Source organism: Podarcis pityusensis (assembly GCF_964106645.2).
Source record: "Podarcis pityusensis genome assembly, chromosome: 13".
In the NCBI taxonomy this organism is placed as follows: Eukaryota; Metazoa; Chordata; class Lepidosauria; order Squamata; family Lacertidae; genus Podarcis; species Podarcis pityusensis.
In genome coordinates this window covers 35,090,727-35,111,382 of record NC_138038.1, presented here as the reverse complement: position 1 = coordinate 35,111,382, position 20,656 = coordinate 35,090,727, and the positions used below count along the sequence as shown (strand labels likewise).

The 20,656-nt window shown below is 48.1% G+C and overlaps 1 protein-coding gene across 3 annotated transcripts; it reads left to right on the top strand.

The window, feature by feature from the left end:
- Positions 1 to 1,292: 1,292 nt before the first annotated feature.
- Positions 1,293 to 19,469, top strand: PRMT1 (protein arginine methyltransferase 1). 3 transcript variants are annotated; one of them, XM_080976267.1, is made up of 11 exons: positions 1,363 to 1,447; positions 4,918 to 4,971; positions 9,907 to 10,008; positions 10,155 to 10,310; positions 10,887 to 10,950; positions 11,414 to 11,556; positions 12,620 to 12,707; positions 13,361 to 13,476; positions 15,063 to 15,213; positions 15,752 to 15,873; positions 18,511 to 19,469. In XM_080976267.1, exons 1-11 carry the CDS (start codon positions 1,418 to 1,420, stop codon positions 18,592 to 18,594), a joined length of 1,110 nt encoding a protein of 369 aa, XP_080832393.1. In that variant the 5' UTR covers positions 1,363 to 1,417; the 3' UTR covers positions 18,595 to 19,469. The 3 variants fall into 3 exon arrangements, with proteins under 3 accessions (XP_080832394.1, XP_080832395.1, XP_080832393.1); XM_080976268.1 differs by lacking the exon at positions 4,918 to 4,971 and having other exon boundaries at positions 1,293 to 1,447; XM_080976269.1 differs by lacking the exons at positions 15,752 to 15,873; positions 18,511 to 19,469 and having other exon boundaries at positions 1,357 to 1,447; positions 13,361 to 13,571; positions 13,617 to 15,136.
- Positions 19,470 to 20,656: the final 1,187 nt, after the last annotated feature.

Below are 20,656 nucleotides of genomic sequence, written 5' to 3'. Positions count from 1 at the left end.
AGATTCGTTAGTATCTGTTATGTGTTCTCTAAATTCATCGTTCAGATTCCGGTTTGGTGAGAGCTTGTCAGATTTGAACAATTTACTGTTACCATGTAACGTGCTGAATTATTCCTCACTGCGATACGTAGAAAAAGGGACGGACGGAGCTACAGGGACACGTGCATAACCTCACATTGTCAATGGCACCCTTCTTGACCAATAGGATCTCATGAGGGCTTCGACCAATGAGCTTTCACGAAAGAATTCCCAGGCTGGTAATGGCGCGGCCCATATAGGCCTGACACTAATCAAGGAGGCCTGTATTTGTTGGATACAGACAGTTGGCGCTTTATGAACGATAACAAAAGTACCCAATCAAACATGATAGCTGTTAAATTGACAACGAACTCGCCCAATAAGCGCTTCTGTTGAAGAGAAAGGGCTGTTGCTAATCCCCAAGTGATATCTTGCCCTTCCCAAATAGAATTTGACCTGGGCCATGAAGCATTACAACTTTTAAATAGTTTTATAATCGTTCCAGCCAATAATTGTCATAGAGATCCGCCATTAAGTGAATGAAGGGCGCTATGTGGGGATTTAAATGTGTGAGTGACTACCAAGGCGGCCAATGGCCATTAGAGAGTCACTTTATAGGCGGTCTCTCCCTCATCTCAGCCAATCGATCCAATATTCGGTTTTTCAGGACGGCTGTCTCCTAATTCCTCAAGCCATCCGGCTTTCACTCTGTGCTGCTGGAGTTTCTCATTCAGAATGTGGATTCCTTTTCGGCATCCCGCTCTTCCTTTGTCATGTTTCCCGCGTGTCAAATTATCTGAAGCGACTGAATTTGAACGCGAACGCTCTTATTTGATTGCCACTTAAATGAACCAATAGCTTCCACGTTTGAGAAGGTGGGACGAAGAGAAAAACCAATAGCTATTGAGAAGATGGAGGCCTTTATCTTTGAATGACGCTTAGGTACACCGATAGCTATTCGTCTATCGCTGGTGAAAACCGCCTCCCTGCTACGATTGACGGCCATTTCCCCACCTCATCTAATGGCATTTAAAGCTCATGGAGTGGAAGCAACGCCCCCAGCGCTGACGGACAACTTCCCCTCCCGCTCCTTTGGATCTTTAGCCTCTGGGAGCGCTCAGAGCGCGCGCGCGCAAACGACCGACCAAGAAGCCGCTCTGCCTCTCCGAGTTGGTCCAATGGGGATTGAGCATCGGTTGATAGACAGCTATTCCTCCTTCTGCTGCCAGAGACCCGGTCAGCCTATGAAAATCCAGAGGCGGGCTTTACTTCCTTTCCCGCCCATGCGCCTTGAATGACAAAGGTTCCGCCCAATGGGCTTCCCAGTCCCCTCCCCTCCGCTCAGCAAAGCTGGGGGAGCTGAGCCAGTGCTGCTCTCTTTCTGTGTCTCATTCACAAGATGGCGGAGGCTGCAAACTGCATCATGGAGGTGAGGGGAGTGAGGGAGGGCGGGTGGAGGGGAGAAAGAAAGGCGGCGGCGGGGGGGAAAGACCTAGTGGCAGCCCCAGCCCCCCTCTAGTACCCCATACCCCCTTGCTCCCTGGGGGCGGGTGGAGTTGCTCACCTGAGACCCCTTTCAGCCCCCTGCCATTGAGCCCCCCCCCACTCTCTTGAAAGGCCCCGCGGTGCCTCGCTGACCCGGCCCCCCAAGCGCCTCAGCCCCACATCTCCCCCTTCCCTTCTGCCTCTGCTCGTTGAATTCTGCCCTTCCTCACCTCTGGGAGCCTTTTGGTGCCCTAGAGAAGAAGCCCATCGCCCCCCTTTCCTCCTCCTGTGCTCATTTGGGGGGGGGGGCTCTCCCCATGGTTTTATTCACCATTCACACCCGCGTTAGTGAGTATCAGTCTGAAGGTGGGGTGGAAATGAAGATTCAGTTGTGCGCCCCCCCCGAAATATGAATAATATTGAACAATATCTCCCGTTTGGTTTTCCCTTCCTTTTCGCTCTGCATCCGTCTTCTTCCATCCCACTTTCCACACCATAAAGTTATGGGTCCCCCCCCCCCCACGCTTCCCTCCCCGTTGAACATGCCTGCGCTCCTCATGGTAGCCGCATGGCACGCCTTGCCCCATAGGACCCCGCCTCCTTTGGCCCTGGGGGGGGGAGGCCCGTGGAGCTCCGCCCCCCGCCAGCCTCCCGCGATGTATGTAGAAGAAGCCTCGTCCCTTGGAAAGTCCTCTTTGCAACACCCCCCGGCACCGCCAATAAATAAAAAAAGCATTGTTTTGGTCGGTCCCGCCGGCGGGCTGCCTCCCTCCCAGATGCTCCTTGGCCCCCTTGGGTCGCTCTTCCCAGTTTTTCCCACCTCCCCGACCACCGCACTCCCCCCCCCCGTAACACTTCTCTCTCCGCCCCGCTCTCCGGCCATTCGTTGCTGTAACTGAGCTCTTTGTCCAAGGAGAATCCGGCCCATTAAACTTCCAGCCCCCTTGGGATTCTTCTTAGCCCCGCAGGCGATTGACTTGCTCTTGTAATGCAATATTCCCGCATCGTGGACCGCTGGGGTCTGCGAGCTCGTGTTGAACCCCACCGTGGACCAAAAAGGAACCCCCACATTGACTCTCATCTAACAATGGTCCCCTTTTCCTAACTGAGCAGGCCACTGCTGCTTAATCAAATCCAGTTATTCCAGAAGGAAAAAGCACCCTCCCCCCCCCCAAAAAAAAAACACCCGAAGAAATTTGCTAAACGGTCTTCCTTCCCAAACCTAGTCCCAAGCATTACCCCCAGTCTCCAACCTATCTGGGGTAGCGGCACGCTCAGCCTGTCTGTTGCTTCCTGATTCCCCCCCCCCCCCCAATCTTTCCTAGTTTTCACTTAAGCACTGGATCCAAACTCCCAAGTGGCTTGTTCCCTGACAATTAAGGGGGCTGTTGTTGATGGAGGGTTTGTCTGTGTCCTGGGAGGACACCCCTGTCATATATGGGTTACGTGTGGGTCTGTGAAGCTGCAAGCATCTTCAGTGAAATTTGATTTTAGGAAGAGAGCGCTTATTGTGCTTTGCTTTGTTCAAGGAGGTGCCAATAAAAGAGGAGGAGTTGGAGGGAGTTTGGTAATACTGGGAAATCCAGGGGTGGGTTGGGGGGCTTCTTATGGGTTGAAAAGGTGGTCAGGGAAAGCTCTTGGAACTTAGATAGGGCTATGGTTAGCCCCGGGGCCTTGCATGTGGAGCTTCATTGGGGAGGAAAATAATAGGGGAAGTTTGGACAACAACCCATAGGCTTGAGAGGATGGGGTTAAGCTTGGAAGGATGGTGCTGTGGTGAGGGAAAGAATGAAAGTCAGTTTGGAAGTGAAAGGGGGTTGTACAGTGTTGGAAGAGGAAGCTGTATGTGACTGGAAGTGGGGAAGAATATGTGCCTGCCTTAGCAGAGAGGGGTTTCCTCAGACAGGAAATTAGTGTGTCTCCCGCCTATTTCACCATGCGGTGATCCTTTGAACAAAGGAGCACCCAGTGTTGGGACAGTGGAGAACTCCCCACACAACTCCCTGCCATGTGTCCTTATTAAAAAGGGATCAAGGCCTTACATAGTTTGGATAAGGAAGGAGAGCTCGCTGCCCTCACTAAGAGACAAGGAGGCAGTTTGCCTTTCGATTTGCATAGGTCGGGTGCCCTTAAAAGCGGCCCCTCAATCACATCCCAAAACAGTTGCCACATTCATTCAAAGTTTTTCGCTGAACGTAACGAAGCTTCCTGAGTCAGACCACCAGTCCGTCTAGGTCAGTATTGTCTACACTGGCTGGCAGCAGTTCTTCAGGGTTTCAGGCTGGGACTCTTTCCCAGTCCTTGGGGATGCTGGGGATTGAACCTTGGGTGTTCTGCATACGAGGCAGATGCTCTCAGTGAGCTACAGCCCTTTCCACTGGTGCCTGTGCTTCTGAGCCAGTGAGAAGCAATATAGTCTGGCACAGGGCAACTAGCACCAGACTAGAGCAGAAGCTCCTGCAAATGATTCTCTTGGGTTGGGTTGGCAGCTTGCAGTGTAGATCCTATGCGTTTGTGGGCTTTGAAAATAATGGACATATCTGCAATGACTATTGAGAGTAGTGAAACCGAATGGCGGGGGTGTTAAGCGGAATGGTGCTGAACAGGAGTGCTGAATGACAAGTGGCGGTCATGGATATTCCCCCCACCCCAACATCTTAAAAGAGCCCATGCAAACAGTATGCCATTCCTTTTTCATCTCCATACATGGCCATTTCTAGCCATGTCTATGCATCTTTGCCTATTAGTCCCTTGTGGAGATGTTGTCCAAAAACATCTGGATCTCATACCTGGCCCTTCATCAAGGGGAGCGGAGCAGGGAGAGTAGGAGGCAGAGGGGGAGCTATTGTTGAATTTTCTGGGACGGGTGTGTTAACAGAGCAGCTTGGCAGGGCCCTTAATAGCTTGGCATAGCAACCTCATTGGTATTTCAGATGGGTTTTGTTTTCTATTTACGGCATGAGATTGTGGTAATCCTGTAAGAGGGCTTTTTTGGACCAGTAGCGACCTTGTTCCATGTGCTGCGGTTATCATAGTGGCTGATAATAGAGTGCATGCATTATTTGGAAGGTGGGGTGCCTGTCATTCTTCACACCATAAGAGAACCCCTACTGAGGACAACCTTCCCCTTCCTTGCATCTGTCTGCCTCTGTTGCCATGGCGATCTTGAGACCAGTACCTGGCTCCGGAAGGAGACCCAGTCTTGTTAGCCACCTGTGGCAAACTTAGCAGGAGATTCCTTTGACACACACCCCTGCCACCCTCACAGTCTGGTTTTTGTGTCCTCAACCACCTTTTTGCCACCTCTTCTGACCCCCCCTCCCCACCCCCATCGTCAATTAGACCCAGTCTCCGGCTCAGTTCCCGTTGAGCTTTGAATTGACCTTATTTCCCTTGTTACTCTCTCTCTCCTAGAATTTTGTAACCACGCTGGCTAATGGGATGAGCCTGCAGACACCGCTAGAAGATGTAAATATCCTTTGAGTTCACGAGGGCTAGACTAATGCCCAGCCCTGGGTGTGGGTGAGGCACGCTAGCCCTGGCAAAAGAAAATCTATTTTCCTTGCTATGTCGCCAGCTTGGCGGTGCATCACCCAGTCACCCCCTTCTCTACCTTGCACTTGTCCTCTGCTAAAAAAAATGCCTCTGTAGTTGCTCCCATGCTTTTAAGAGGCGTAGAAGTATTGCCCTTCTTCAGAGCTGCTAGGAATAACCCATCTCATTTCCCATGAGTTGTAGATGTAGCCACATTCTGCCTCCCCCCCTCTCTCCTGCCCACTTGCCACCCCCCCCTTTCTGCAGAATTGGTTTTTAATCCCTACCATTCTGGCTTGCTTGTGTACATCATTTGGACCACATCATTAATATTCGCTGGTGATTTTGACTTGTTTTACGGTACCCACTCAGTCCAGAAAGCTAAGTGGCACAGGAGAGAAAAGAGTGGGGGCCCTTGACCATACATGTTTTGTGGAATGGATGTTACTAATCCACACTGAGGCTATGGAGCCAGGTCACAGTTGTTCTATTTCAGACGGTTAAATCTGCTGATAATGCGATCTCGCGTAGTCTGGAGCCTGCTCTACTTTTCATCCAAATATTTTATATATGGCTGCAAATGAAAGAAAATGGGTAGTTTGGTATACAAAAACCCGGGTTTCTGCTTTTCAGAGAGAAAACGAAAATGGAGATTGTGAGGGGGCGTTCAGGTTGAAGGTTCAGGAACCTCTTTGTGGGGAGGGGGAGTGAGAAAAAAGAGGATTTCATTGCTGGCCAGAGAGATGGAACAGCTGTGCTCAGCCTGGCTGCTTGTCTTTGCCTGTGGCTCCTTCTTCCAATGCGCTAAACACCCATTGTCCCTCTAGTGTTTTCCGAGCCTTTCTTCCCGATACACACTTTCCCAATTCTAATACAATGCCATCCCAAAATCAGGTCAAATAAATTCTGCAGATTATTTTTGGGTTGGCACTGGGGGTGGAGAATGGGAAGGAGTTCATACTACAAATTACCCACCCACCCACCCTCCATTCTTTCTTTTTCCTTTTTTAAAAATCCAAACTGTAAGGAGGCTGGTTCATTTCCAACAGGCATGCAATGTATGTTGAGCATGGAGATACGTGGGGCAGGGCTGCATATGGACCCATGTGGCTCTGGGTCATGGGTGAAGGAGCTGGTTGCATTTGGGAGTCTTGACTCACTGTTTCCTTAACTTTTGTTGCAGCTCCTCACTCCTGGGGGCAGGTGGGGGGTAGAGCAGCTCAGGAGGTAGGCCTACACTGGGGCAGCCTGCCACCCTTCCCCTGGGTTGGGGTGAAAATATTGGCCCTAGAGTGGAAGGGGGGGTGGAATCTGGGTCCATAGGTATTGTGGAGCTAAAAAGTCTGAAGTAGAGAGTCTTGCTGGATTTCTCCCAGACTTTTTCCAGTCACAAAAGTGGAATTGGTGTGCTGTGGTTGACCCAAAGGGGGGAGAACCCAATGGTTTGTCACTGAGACACACACAAACCTGACACTTAAGTGCTTTCCATCCCTGCACAGAGCTGACTCCTAAAAATCCAAACAACAGGATATTGGGGCACCATAAAACAAAAACAGGTGTATTGCAGGCAGAAGCTTTTGTGAACTGCCGCCCACTTTTGGTGCACTTGACATGGCCTCTAGTCCACAGGATTGCGTGCCACAATAACATTTGCTGCCCTCTGGATATTGTTGGTCTCCCATCAGCTCTACCCCATAGGGCCAGTGGTTGAGAGCTGGGAGTCCGCATTCATCCAAAGGGCCAGAGTTTTCCCACCCGTGTTTTAGCAGATGGAATGGGAGCTGCAAGTGAGTTGCTAAATTTAAGGTGGCTTACACCAATTTTTTTTTTACTTAATTTTTAAAGGAATATTGGGGGTTGGGAGTCAAGGAGAAAGAGTGACCCAGGTATATAGAAGAGGCCATGGTGGCAGATTTGTAAGAGGAAACTTCCTTATTCCAAATCAGGCCATTAGTTCTTCTAGCTAAGAACTCTCAAAGCTAACAAATGACGACTCTCCAGGATTTCGCAGCGAGGTCTTTTTTCCACCCCAGCCCAACCTAGAGATGCTGGGGAATTGAACCTTTTTTGTGTAAAGCATGTGCTGGACCACGGAACTGCAGCTTCTCCTCATTCAGGAGGAGGTTTATATCCCACCTTTCAATCCCAGTAATCCTCAAGGTGGCTTGCAACAGATTGTCTGGGGAATTTCAAACACCGGTCCACAGCATCTGCAGGCAGAACTGGGAGAGACTTCTTGTTTGAAACCTTGGAGAGCTGTTGGCAGTCACTGCAGATGATATTGGGAAAGATGGACCAATGGCCTGACTGTAGAAGGCAGCTTCCTATGTTCTCCACCCGCCCCGCAACCAAGCCTCTGTTCTTTGCTCCATGGGGGAAACTTCCTAGCATGTCACAGCAGTCTAGCTATGGGACTTTGGAGGAATAAATCCGATGGGGGATTCCAGCATTTACTTCTGCAGACTGTTTTGGAGCAGGTTCAAACACCCCCACCCCCTGCTGAGTGACATGCTTGGAAATGCAACTTGTGAATGATTTGAGGCCACACCTCGTTCAGTCCTATGTTCCGATCTTCTCCTGCCCCCAGTTTTGAGCAGGAGACCTCAATCATATGGAGCCTAGAGAAGTGAAAGTTAGGACTGGAACCTTGAAATCTGATGGTTGCAGCAGCGGTGCAAAAGTGGTCCCCTGCTTTCTCACCTCACAATGCCTAATGGGGGCAGGGGATGCAAATGTGGTTTTTAAAAAAGCTAGAATTCTAATTGACGCAGTGGGAACATAAACATCCCTTTGTCCTAATAATAGCTTATAATGGATTCTGTTTTTAAATGAAGCAGTCTACTTAAAAGGATCGTGAAATATTTTAAGTTTTTCCTCAGAGGTTGTCAATTAAAAGCCAAAACCACAGAAAGTGCATCAGTGCATCTTTTTTTTAAAATATGAATGCAATCAAAGTTAACCAGTCCCAGCATAATCTGAGCTAAATGAGCTCTTTATCCAAGAATAGGCTTTGGTAATCTCTCAAGACAGGGCTAATCCACTGCGAGCACACACGCAAAATAGACCTATGTGATCTTGATACGGGCCGGGAAGTAGTTTTGTAAATCGGCCCCCAAATGCAAATAATTCTGGTATGCTTTAGGGTTGATATTTGGCCCCATTCTAAAGCCTGTCAGCAACACTGAGAACCCAAGACACATGGAAGTGTGAGGGTGTGCTACATATGGAAATAAGATAATTAAGCTTTCATTACCCTAATGACTTAATGTTGAGGTGGAGCTGGAAAGGAGAGCCATGTAATTTCCATTGCAGGCAGAATGACGGGCTGTAAGTCAGAACTTCACTTTGAGAGCCGCTATTAGCATTTAGTTTTACATGGGGCTACTATCCCCCATCAATGTACACAATAGGTTTTCCATATTTTCCTAAGCAAAACCGAGATACCTAAAACACCCTTGATCCCTTCCTGAAGGAGCTTATCTACATCCTAGTAATTGGGGTGATAACAGAAGAGCAAAAGGTTAGGTTTGAGGTTTAGTCTCTGAATTGTGTCAGAATTTCTGGTGGTTGGTGGATGGGCATGAGACTGCCTAAGGAGCTGCTGTCCTCTACATTAGAGCCCTGTCTTATATATTTGTTGGGTATTTGTGGTTCGTTTCAGTAAAATACTGTATCAGGATTTAGACCCTGCACAGATACGAAGTTGACTCCCCGTCGTTGGCGTAGCATAGGATATGCACCCTAATTCAACAATTGAATAAAGAGATCAATTCCCTGCTGCTGCTAACCTCCAGCTCGGCGGTTTCAACTACAGTGTCCCCAATAGCCTTCTTGGCAGGGTCAGATTGGTGCTGGGGTTACCAGTTGCTGACCCTACAGCTTGCAAATTCAGGCTTATAAAAATCAGTTATAGTAAGTGTGTCTGCAAGTAAGTTGTTAAGTGCTAGTTTCTCTCTCTCCCCCCCCCCTTGCTTTTTAATATACAAATGATTAGCACATGTGGGCTGGTGGTACTCATGGGTTTGGGGTGAGATGTTACTTCTGAAGACTATATCACCTGGCTCTTAGAATAAAGAAACTGTTGCATAATTGGAATATATAGCTTATGGGGAAGAGAGGAAAACCAGTCGCAGATATTTCCAAAAGGCTCTGTTGGTCCCTTGGGGGAAAAAACCCCCAATGTATTCATCCTTCAAAAACGGGATTACTTTTGCAGATGTGATGATCAGAAACAATTGACACTATAAAGCAGTTGGTTTATCAATACTGCTACCAAAGGCAGTCACCCAACTGAAGAAATTTTAATTGTGCGATTGGTTAAATTGGCATAGGTGTGCAAATGAATTAAAGGAATAGTCTCAAAGAAAAAAAGGCATATTTCTTTTCAGCTCATTCATGCATGTTTGTTGCCTCTTCTGAGATGATGCTGGCTGCATTCCTCCTCCTACATATAGACTGTAATGCCTGTTAAGACAGCACTTGCCAGTCTGAATTTTTATAAGTAGTTGTACTGACTTTTTAAAGAAAAAACTGTCCAATACTGTCGGGGTCATCTTTACAGTAAAATGTTTTGAAATTATCCAACCAGTTAATTGATCTAGTGAGTTAATTAACTATAAACATTGTAACCCAGCCCAAAATAATCAGGGGCACCTTTATTGTAAAATGTTTTGAATTTATCCAACCTGTTAATTAACTATAAACATTGCAACCCTGCTGCCAGCTGAAGAATCTTAAGACAAAAAGAATGAAAGCTGATGGGAGTGACTCTGATGAAGAGGTTGGGGTGGGGGGACAGGGACTTGTTATATTGAGAAATCCTGCCTGCATGGGCCTGTTTCGCCTTAACTGCCTCTTGTCTTTCACCAGGTCTCGTGCACCCAGCCAGAAAGCAGCGGCAAGCCAACGGCGGAGGAGATGACCTCCAAGGATTACTATTTTGATTCTTACGCCCACTTCGGGATCCACGAGGTGACAGAGAGTTGGCTGGGGCATGGGTTACAAAGCACCTCCTTGGCGCAGGGACCCATTCTTGCCTGTCCAAGGGGTGCGTTTGTGTAGCTGGATTTTGTGAAAGTTGACTGATGTGCCTTCCTGCCCTTTCTCCCTGCCCCCAGGAAATGCTGAAAGATGAGGTGCGCACGCTGACCTACAGAAATTCCATGTTTCACAACCGGCACCTCTTCAAAGACAAAGTGGTCCTAGATGTTGGCAGCGGGACCGGAATCCTCTGCATGTTTGCAGCCAAGGCTGGTGCCAAGCGGGTCATTGGGGTGAGTGAAGTGGCCAAAGGCTGGTTGGTTCCTTTGCTTTCGTTCGGGGTGGTAAGCATAAAAACACTGATAGGTTCTATATAATCTGTTGTGGTGCTATGTGGAGTGAGCATATGGGTCTGGAATTTTGTAGGGAAGGAACTATATTCTCCCGCCACGAAACCAAATTCTGTTGTGGGAACCAGTCATGCCTATTAAGAGTGTGTTTGTGTTGCCAGCCTGACTCTGTTCCTTTCAGAATTTGGGAATGTGGGACAAGGTAGCTGGACCTCGGGAGAAAGCTGAGATTGGAGGAGAGATTAGACATTGCTGCCCTTTTGTTTGCTATGTCTTGCTGCACAGCCATGAAGACTAGAAACATTATTTACCTCTTTAGTTTGCAGTAAACCTGGCCCCAAAGAGTGTTGAGGTCGTGATGAACTGAACTGAAACAACATTTAGTGGAGGGTGGAGGGCATGAATAAGATTCTTTCCTGGGTGAGCAAGGCAAGAAGGGAGAAGTATTTTTACTTTTTGTGTGCTGTACGAACATATGTGAATATCCTTTCTCTCCTTTTGGTACTACCCTCTTAACAGATTGAATGCTCCAGTATCTCTGACTATGCTGTCAAAATTGTCAAAGCCAACAAACTCGATCATGGTGAGCTAATTTTGTTTTACATTCTCCCTTGCCCTTTAAACATCTGCAATATCATGCACCTATATCAACCTGTTTGCTGCTGCCTGTCTCTTCCTTCCTTCAAATCAATTGTCGAAACCGCCATCATCTTTTAGTCCTTCTCCCCGACTAAAGCTAAGCATGAATACAAGGAACTGAATTTTAACGCACACCCTTTCCTCCTGCCATACTTTGCTTCTACCTTCTTCATCTGTGCTGAATGCTAGGCTGTAAGCTCCATCGGGCAGAGATCCGTTGCTGTTGTAGCTCTTCCAGGCACTTTGTGCGTTAATTCTTTGCTTGGGGAGCATCATGTTTTTGCAAGAGCCCCCGTATGACATCTATTGACTAACATCTATTAATATGAGGAAATCCCATTGCTGCAGCTGGCTTGCACCTCCTTCCAGTGCAGCCCTTACATTCTTGTTATGTTTCTCTGGTGAAGTGGTGTCCATCATCAAGGGCAAAGTGGAAGAGGTGGAGCTGCCTGTGGAGAAGGTGGACATCATCATCAGTGAGTGGATGGGCTACTGCCTCTTCTACGAGTCCATGCTCAACACTGTCATCTACGCCCGGGACAAGTGGCTGGTGAGTCTCTGCCCTGCCTTGTTGCTGTGTCTGCAATTCCTGGGTCCATACTCACTCTTTCAAATCTCCTGATGTGCTGATAACTGAGTGCACCAGCCTCTTCCCCCCTTCAACCTTAGACACGTAGGGGCAGAATGGTTTCTGTTGCTCTCTTGGCTGAAAGAGCAGTTGAGATAATCAGCTCCTCCAACCTGCTGCCCACCAAATGTTTTGGAGGTTGTGGTCCAAAACATGTGGAGGGTGCAAATTTGGGGTGGCTGCTTATTAATATCCCAGGTTCACAAATCTGATCAGCTGGACAAACACCCAGTAACCAGGACTTTCAATATGGTGTCAGCTCCTTTGACAGTGGGACTGTGTCATGCCTTGTATACTGTGCAGCTTCCCAGGTCCTCTGTTTTGGAGCCAAGAGCTGTTCCTTGTGGGGACTCTGCTTCACAGAGGGCAAGTTTTGTCACTGGCCCTCGGTCATAAGAACAACCAGCTGCTGAATTAGACTATGTTCCCTAGTTATAAGGGCAGTATGCTCAAACAGCTTTTAAGAATGAGAGGAAACAAAACCTCATCAAGGGGCAAAATGGCCCCAGTGGGGATTTAGAGCCACTTCCTAGTGGGATGGTCTGAGGTGTGGAAAAACATTTGGGACACATTCTTCCATGGTAGCTCTAGAAGCAAGTTGTGTATGTGTGAATAGTGCATGGTACTGCCCCAGTCTAGGATCAGTCCCTAAGAAGGCCATAGGAAAAGTTAAACTTTAAGTTCTATACTGTAATAACTTGGAGTGTGAATGTGTGACGTGAAGCTTAGCAGCAAAGCATGACTTTTAATTATAGTCGCATTTTTCTAACAGCTGCTTGAAGTCTAAAGCTCTGCAGTATGTAAATTGAATCCAGGCCACTTTGTCATAATTCAAATCAGGATGGTGTTTGGATTGAAGCTCACACACACTCATCCAGTAGTTCAGCACAAGGAATCAGTTTCTCTGGACAGGGCAAAATTATGGGCACTATAGGGCTGAAGTGAGTTGTAACATCTTCTTCCACTTATTTCTTTTTTGTCCCAGACCCCCGATGGACTCATATTTCCAGACCGTGCTACACTGTACATCACAGCTATTGAAGACCGGCAGTACAAAGATTACAAGATCCACTGTAAGTAGCAGGCGGCACCACAGTGGTTTGCAGGGAACAAGGCCAGGCTCAAGAGCTCCCCTAACAAGGAAGACAAGGCTGACAAGTGCAGGTGTCGGTGGCTGGGTGCCATAACTGAAGACAAGCTGTACCTTCCAGCTTGGTTTGGAGCAAGTATTTCTCTCCGCTTGTTAGGTGGCCTAGCCCAGTGGCTTTCAAACAGTCCTCCGGGGATTTGTATGTTCTCCAAGAGAAGATGAATAATGGGAAACAAGCTTCCCTAAAAGGCAGCAAGTTCAAAGCTACGGCTTCCTGCGCCCCGGGGTACATTCCACAGCAGCATAGGGGTGTGGAGTATGTTCTTGGGTCAACCCTTGGTTATCCAGGGGTGCCACCAGGCCTATTGGGCCCCAGTCAGCAGTTTGTCTGCGCACCCACAAACTTGTCCTAGAACCTTCTGCAATGTCCAGGGGTTCTGTGGTGAGAAGCAGGGTAGAAGGTGCTAGAGAGATGTCTTACAAAATAGCTCCCTGAAGGTTCACAGTTTTAAAACTCTTAGACTAGCCATGGGTGGGGAGTTTGGTCTGTTTCTCGATGCTGTGCCCCTCTGTGTGGTTGACCGTTACAGCCTTCCAGGATCTGACTTCACCTCCAACCTCTGTCTCTTGCCGCAGGGTGGGAGAATGTCTACGGCTTTGACATGTCCTGCATCAAAGACGTGGCGATCAAGGAGCCCCTGGTGGATGTTGTTGACCCGAAGCAATTGGTCACCAATGCTTGTCTCATCAAGGTACTACTAGCTGAGTGTCACATGCCTGAGTCAGGGCTAAGCTGCTGGGAGTTTGTGAGATGCAGGAGTTCCCAGGAAGAGTGCCAAATGCCAGAGTGAGCAGTCTTGCTGCTTTATTGTAGATTGGTATAGGCTTACAGCAAAGCAGTCTGTCAGGTCCCCTTGCCCTTACAGACGTGGGACAGACGCTACAGCAAGTAGGCTCCACAGCAAGGAGAGGGCTTGTCCGCTGGGAGACTGTCGACACCCAGCCCCAGATGCATACATTCTTTATACACTATGGCAGATGACGTCAGCCACCTGACCAAGGCTGCAGGTAGCAGATACCCAAGACAATACAAAGTTCCTCTTCTGGGCTTTTGAGCCCAGCATCCCAGTTCATCCAGATAAGGGCACCATGAAAGTTAAGCCAATTAGTGGATCAAAGCAGGCATATATAAACATACACGAGCTCCTTGAAGGTTCATTTTGAGTGCCAAGATGGCGTAAGTACAGCTTCCGGAGTAGTTTGCCTTTGGCACCACACAATGAGACATGTTGCCCTTCTGCCCAGGGACCTCCATGGCTGCTGCTGAGAACCATGTCTCCTACGAAAGGCAGTTTGTCCACTGGTTATGCTCTTGTTTCCAGGCCAATGTGCTTTTCTAGAGGGCATAATGCACAGCAAAAGGAACCTGAAGGTTTTGGGTGCTTCACTTCCTCCCCTTATTGCCTGTGTTGCTGCTGACTCTTCAAAACTGTTCACGGCTCACTAGGTGGAATGAAACTCTGGCTTTCATAACTTCATATGGATAAGCACGGAGCGATGGTGATATGCAAAACTTTAGGGGAAACATGGTGCCAGTCCATGGGGTTTGCAGTCCACACCTGGATAAGTGGGAGGGTAGATGTGAGTGTTTAGCTGCAGTGTGTGGCGCTGCAGGCTGTTTTTGCCTGCCGTTGCTGTTGGTAGTTCAGCTTTCCTGCTTGCTCCTTTTTTTGACAGAGCACCTGCACTCACCCTCATTGTGACACAACTGTTCTGGATTGTATTAGTTTATTGTTATTGACTGTTTTAGTTTATTATTATGGATGTGGAGCAGATGGCCCACTAATGGAGTCTGCAGGCAAGAGGTTGCAGCCTTGTTGTTCTGGTGGGAGGAGATGGATGGAGAAACAGCTCCACAAAAGGAATTGACAGCAAAATGTTGCAGAGCCTGTCTTGGAGGCCAGTGAGAAAGGTCTCTCCTCAGAGGAGTGGGAAAGAATCTGTCAAACCTCTCACAGCCAGCTTGAAGGCCAGAGCTGACCAAACACAAATAAACAATGAGTAAAGTGCAGTCCTCCTGTAATTCTGTTTTTTAATGTCTGTATTTCCGCTTGCTCAAAATTCCCCAATATGATGGACTTTCCGCTTTGTTTATAGGTGGCCCTAATTTGATTGGCACAGGGGAGTTTGCTTCTTAAAAGGAATGACTGGCTTTTAATTTGTAGTGTTGGGTTAGTAAAGGGTGAGAATTATTTAGTATCTTCTTGACCTCATTTCTTACTGCTTCTCATGCCTTCTCTTTATTTTCTTTCTTTCTCTCGTCACCCACGGTTGGCAGGAGGTGGATATCTACACGGTGAAGGTGGAAGATCTTACCTTCACATCACCCTTCTGCCTCCAAGTGAAGCGCAATGACTACATCCATGCCCTGGTCGCCTATTTCAACATAGAGTTCACTCGTTGCCACAAGCGCACTGGATTCTCCACCAGTAAGGGGAACGACCTTGGCTTGAGGAGTTAGCAGGGGAGCGGGTGGGCTGGTGGTCTGGTTCTGCCTTCCGGGTATACTTGAAGCATCAGGGTGGGACTTGGTGGCTGCATCTTAACGGGCAGTAGAACTTTTGGGGTTCTAACAATCTGCTTTTAAGAACTAGCTGGTTAACAGACTACTTTTAGCCTGTACTTCTGGGAAGAATGTGCTGTTGCTGGCAAGCAAGGAGCTCAGTTGAAGCCAGGAGCTAGTAGTTTATGAGGCTGGGCTTTCCTCCCAGCCTAGAAATTCTTGTAGCTTTTGCCAAGTGGGAGCTTATAAAGCACAGTTGGGGGGAAGCTTGAAGGCAAGGAGGAAGGTTCAGTTCTTTTGGAAAAGAAGTACCTGAGCTAAGAGTAGAGCTTAAGAGTAAACTAAACCCAAGCAAACGATAGGGGACACTATGTGTAGGGCCCATGTCTCTTTCCCTATGTCTGTTCTATCTCCCCACCCTGCACCCTCTGGCACATTGTCCTCACATGGCTGTTGCTCCCCAGGTCCCGAATCTCCCTACACCCATTGGAAGCAGACAGTCTTTTACATGGAGGACTACCTAACAGTGAAGACGGGAGAGGAGATATTTGGCACCATTGGCATGAAGCCGAACGCCAAGAACAATGTGAGTCGAGGACTTTGGTTCTTAACCCTGTATATGCCCCTGTAAACACCGGCAGCATCACTTCTTCTAATGGCAAACAAGGGTGGTGAGCCGAAAACAAAGCCCAAATGGGGGCCACTGAGAAATAAGAGGGGGAGAAGTAACTGCGTGTGGGTTTGCAAAATACTTTAAGGAAACAAAGCAAAAAATTATTAGGGAGGGCTGGGGAGGGAGGAAACTCCAGAAACCAGTCCAGTGCAGGCTGAGTAACGATGGAGTGTGGAGGGTCAGTTGGAAAAAGGGTAACAAAAAAACTTGAGGGTTGGAAGTGGAATGGTTGGCTGGAGGAGGAGTGTGGCTTGAGCCTGGATAGGAAAAGGAGCCACTCCATTTAGGCGGGTGAGGATTCATGGCAGTATTTTGAGGCTGGTCCCACATATTCAGTTAAAAATCAACCCCAGCTCGCTCTCTCTCTCTCTCTCTCTCTCTCTCTCTCTCTCTGTGTGTGTGTACATGTACATGTGCGCATCCACGTATATAAATGCATGCACACACAGGGAAATGCACCACATAACTTGTCAAGAGTTGCTTTGTCTTGTTCATTTGGTAACAGCCACTGTGTTGAGACAATACCCTTTGTACCACAGGCAGTGACCCATTTGTGCAGGGGTTCCATTGCTGGCCCCCATGTGCATCGGCGAAGCGTACCTAAGTCCATCCTGCCCCATTTTGCCCGCTTCCAGGTCCAAAATGACCCACGTGTTGGCGGTTGTGCATCAGTTGAACTTGCGGAAAATGGCCGCCTCCTGTAATTGCACACTGTTAAAGAACAGAAATGTATTCAGTGATGCAGAGGTAGTAAGGGAAGGCTCTGGGCCCGCACAAGTTGCAAGCAGACACTTCTGTATCTTCCTCTTAAGTCCCTGTATATATAGGTACTCTACTCCCCTCCGTGTGTGTGTGAGAGAGGGGGATTTCAAGGACTTTAAAAGTGCGTCAAACTGAAGTAACTGGTGAATTGACTATATTTGATGGGAGACAATATGTCCTTAATCTGGGCCAGCCCTTTATTACCCCAGCATTTTTATGACTCACAAGGACTGGGTGGCTGCCAAGCCTAGAAATTCTGTTGCTTCCCGGCATAATCCAGCCTGGAAGTTGATCTCAATAAATCTCTTCATGGGAGCCTCTGCCAGCGGACTTTCTCCCTCCCTCATTTATGTGTCTGCCCATGCTGCTTAAACAGTCTAGCTCCCTCTCCCCAGCCCTGTCTCTTCCTTCTCAACTCAGTTTTAAATTCCTTCAGTTGCCCAAAGCTCGAATAAGATAAACACAAGTGAACGTTTTAGAACTTTGACAAACTAGTGTTTACAATTTTGAGGAGGCGTTAGTATTTTGTGTTTATACTACTACTGAATGAATAACAATAGATTCTCAGTCATAGGGAAGAAACACTCAGAGAGCACGTGGCTGAGTCGCCCATCATGGGAAGCCTGAGTGAAGGCCTTTTTTAAACAGGTGAGGTGCCTGTGGCCTTAGAGATGTTGTTTGACTCCAACTCCCATCGGTCCTAGTCAGCATGGCAAATGGCCAGGTATTATGGGAGTTGAAGTCCAGTAACATCTGGAGGGCTATAGGTTTCCCACCCCTCATCCAAAACGAAGCATTGATGGCGCTTGCTTAATATTTGCGCGGCCATGCTAAATGCCCTGCTCCTAGTGGGCATCATGAATCATCGTTCAAAATGCTTCTCCGGTTGGTCAGGGAGACACACGGAGTAAGCTTGCCCTGAGTTGCTTAGAGCTCTGAATAATGAAAGAGGCCTTTAAATTTGGCCCAGTGGCACATTGGCAGAAATGCAGTTCTTCCATGCCTGGGCCACTCTGGCCAGCTCACCCAGTCCGGGCCATAGTTGCTCATTGACTTCAGAAAGTCACATTCTTCCCAGCCAACTTGGCATTCAGCCTTTTTGAGGCATTTGGCGCAGGAAGCCATCCAGTAGGGCTGGGCAACATCTGGTTTTCAACACTGTGATATATCGCCAGCTAAACATCGTGATATACTGATATATCACAATATCTGAAATAAGGATGGAGCTTAGTAGAGGCATTTGCTGGCTTCACGGTTTTCCCCACATTGTGATTTTTGCATAGCGCGCGCGCGCACACACACACACACACACACACACACACACAAAAAAAAACCATGGTTCGCAATATATTGCCAGGTCAAAAATTATGAAAGCAGTATTACAATATGGACTTCAAACTGGTTTTGGACGATAAATCACCCAGCCCTACCATCCAGTGGCATCAAGAGACGGGTGCAGTGTTGGGGGGGGGGGGACATGGAGCAAGGAAGTGGCACGCAGGGTTGTCAAGAGGTTCCAAAGCTGGGGCACACATGTTTTCAATGTGGTTATGAGTGTTCCATTTGTGTGACCTGGTAAACACATCTGTTGTGGTCGGGGAGCACCCTCAGGTATTGAGATGTGGAAAGGAGTTAGCTGCATTTACAGCACAGTACTTGGGAGGTAAAGAGGGCAAGCCATTCCCTGGGGGCACGGAGGTGATGTGAGGTTTGTTCCAAGGGAGTGTATCTCGGAAAAAACACTTTGTGACAACCACACCCCTTTCCTTTCTCTCCTCCCATGTGCAGCGAGATCTGGACTTCACCATCGACCTGGACTTCAAGGGCCAGTTGTGTGAGCTGTCTTGCTCAACGGATTACCGGATGCGTTAGCCCAGCCCACCCCTTGCCAGATTTTTTTTTCTCCTCCTCCTCCTCCTCCAACTGACCTTGCAACCCAGAGCTAACCCTCCCTGTCGTCCTGTTTAAGTTGGTGTCTCACTAATTCATTTCATTGTGTAGTTCCTTGTTGCTGCGACTCTGGGCCAGCAAGGGGAGGGTCAGTATTAGAGGCTAGGGGGAAATAGCCAAGACCCCCCCTCAACCCTGTTGCCCCTCATTTTCAAATCTTCCTTCCCCACCCGCAACCAACCTCCCCTCCTCCAGGCCAGGAGCCAAGGCTGTTAGCACAACTGAAGACACAGGTGGTTTGTCCATCCGTCCGTTTGTTCTGAGGCCCGAGTGCCGACAGCAGACTTCCATCATGAATTTCTTTTTAAAAAATAATTATAATTTTTTTTTTTAGTTAAATCATTGTTGGTATCACCTGCCAAACTGTGTTGCCCAGGATCCTCGTCCCTCCTCTTGCCCTGTTTTCTGGAGTAACTGCTCCTGACAATATCCTGCTCCAGTGTAAACGCTGCTCAGTTTTTTGAAGGGTACACACTTCTATCCAGTGCCCAAATGGGGGTGGGGGAGGGGGTTCCCAACAGGTTTTTATCAAGAGGGCACGTGGAGGGGTGTGGGTGGAAAAGGCATCTCCATTTTGTGAGTGTTAAGTTTTTCCCCCCACTGACGGTTTTGTACTTCCCCCCCTCTTAACAATTCCCTGTTCGGATCTGTGGGAGGGAGTTGTGTGGGGTTTTTCTTTTTCTTTTTTAAATCCCTTGCCCCTTCGAAAGCTGACATCGTGTGACTGTTTCATAACTTATGGTTTTTATATGGTTACATTCATGAGGGAAAAAATAATAATAAAGAAGTTGAAACCACCTCTTTTACTCAAACATATTGCTTGCCTGCCTGGTGGCCTTAGGGTTGCATTTAGAGAGGGGCCCTTTCCTTGGGCCCAGCCTCACTGCTTGTCTCTCCCCCCCCCCCCGCCCAACCAAACCCCAACAACTGTGTGGACAGAAGAACAGAAGTAAAATGTAAGGTGTAGGACTCTCGAACCAGCTGTCGAACGTCACAAGGCAGAACTTACAGCTACACACACAAAAATGAGGTTATTGAGGAAGACATGCTTTTGTTCCATAACACTGCGGCTTCGGACTAATTACAGATACAGTGGTGGTCTCTACAGAGCCATCCCAAAACATGTTACTGGAGATGGAGAACCAAGTCCCCTCCTTCCCACTGCCAGGTACAGAAGCCACTGGGACCGGCAAGTGGATTGTTCTCGGACCCAATTGCACGAGCAGTGTCTTCGGATTCTTGTTACAAATCCTGTTTTAAGTGGGGAGCCTAGATTATCAAGAAGGTTAACTGCATGCGCAGCTATTCCTTGATTTTAAGATGGAGGGGGAGAATTTGGATCGGGGGACGAATGCTGATCCTGGGGTTGGGAGCTGACACTGCACCTTGGGTGCAGGGACCAAAACTCCAGTTTAAAGAGCCAGAAGAGCTGGACACAGGAATGTCTCCCTCACCTCAAATTCACAAAAGGACAGTACCTTTATTAGGCCCATCGATAGATCACAAAATGGTGTGCACGCTGGTGGGAATGGTTGGTGTAATGAAGGTAGTGACAAAACCAGATTTTCTTATGACCAGTGTAGGTACATGTTTTTTGTTCTATGGGTCTCTGGCAGGGGTGTGAAGGAGGCTGAACAGAAGGGGCCGTGGAGACTTCCCTAGGGTATAATTTTGATCAAAGCTGTTAAGGAGTGCTTTACAGAGATGTTTCACTGAGAAAAGAGGTTTAAGAAGCTGAGGTGATGCTGAACCATGCTGTGTTCCCCTTTTTGAGGAAGGCAGTTCCAGCTGCAAAGAAGGCTCTAATTTGGACCTGGAGGGAATTATGAACTGGCAGGTGCCTTCACCATATCTTAGTGCTAGAGTGCTTCTTCCAGGAGGTACCTGGCGTCCCCAAGTACAGGGCTGAGAAGGACTCTCTGAGAACCACAGCCAGTCCATGTGGACAGTACAGCACTAGATATTGCCAGAAGGGAACTTCTTG

Bases quoted from the DNA above. Each gene is read 5' to 3' on its own strand.
- PRMT1 (XM_080976267.1), top strand. From the start codon at position 1,418: ATGGCGGAGGCTGCAAACTGCATCATGGAG. The intron at 4,972-9,906 runs GTAAATATCCTT...GTCTTTCACCAG, and splicing joins TGCAGACACCGCTAGAAGAT to GTCTCGTGCACCCAGCCAGA. The intron at 15,874-18,510 runs GTGAGTCGAGGA...TCCCATGTGCAG, and splicing joins AGCCGAACGCCAAGAACAAT to CGAGATCTGGACTTCACCAT.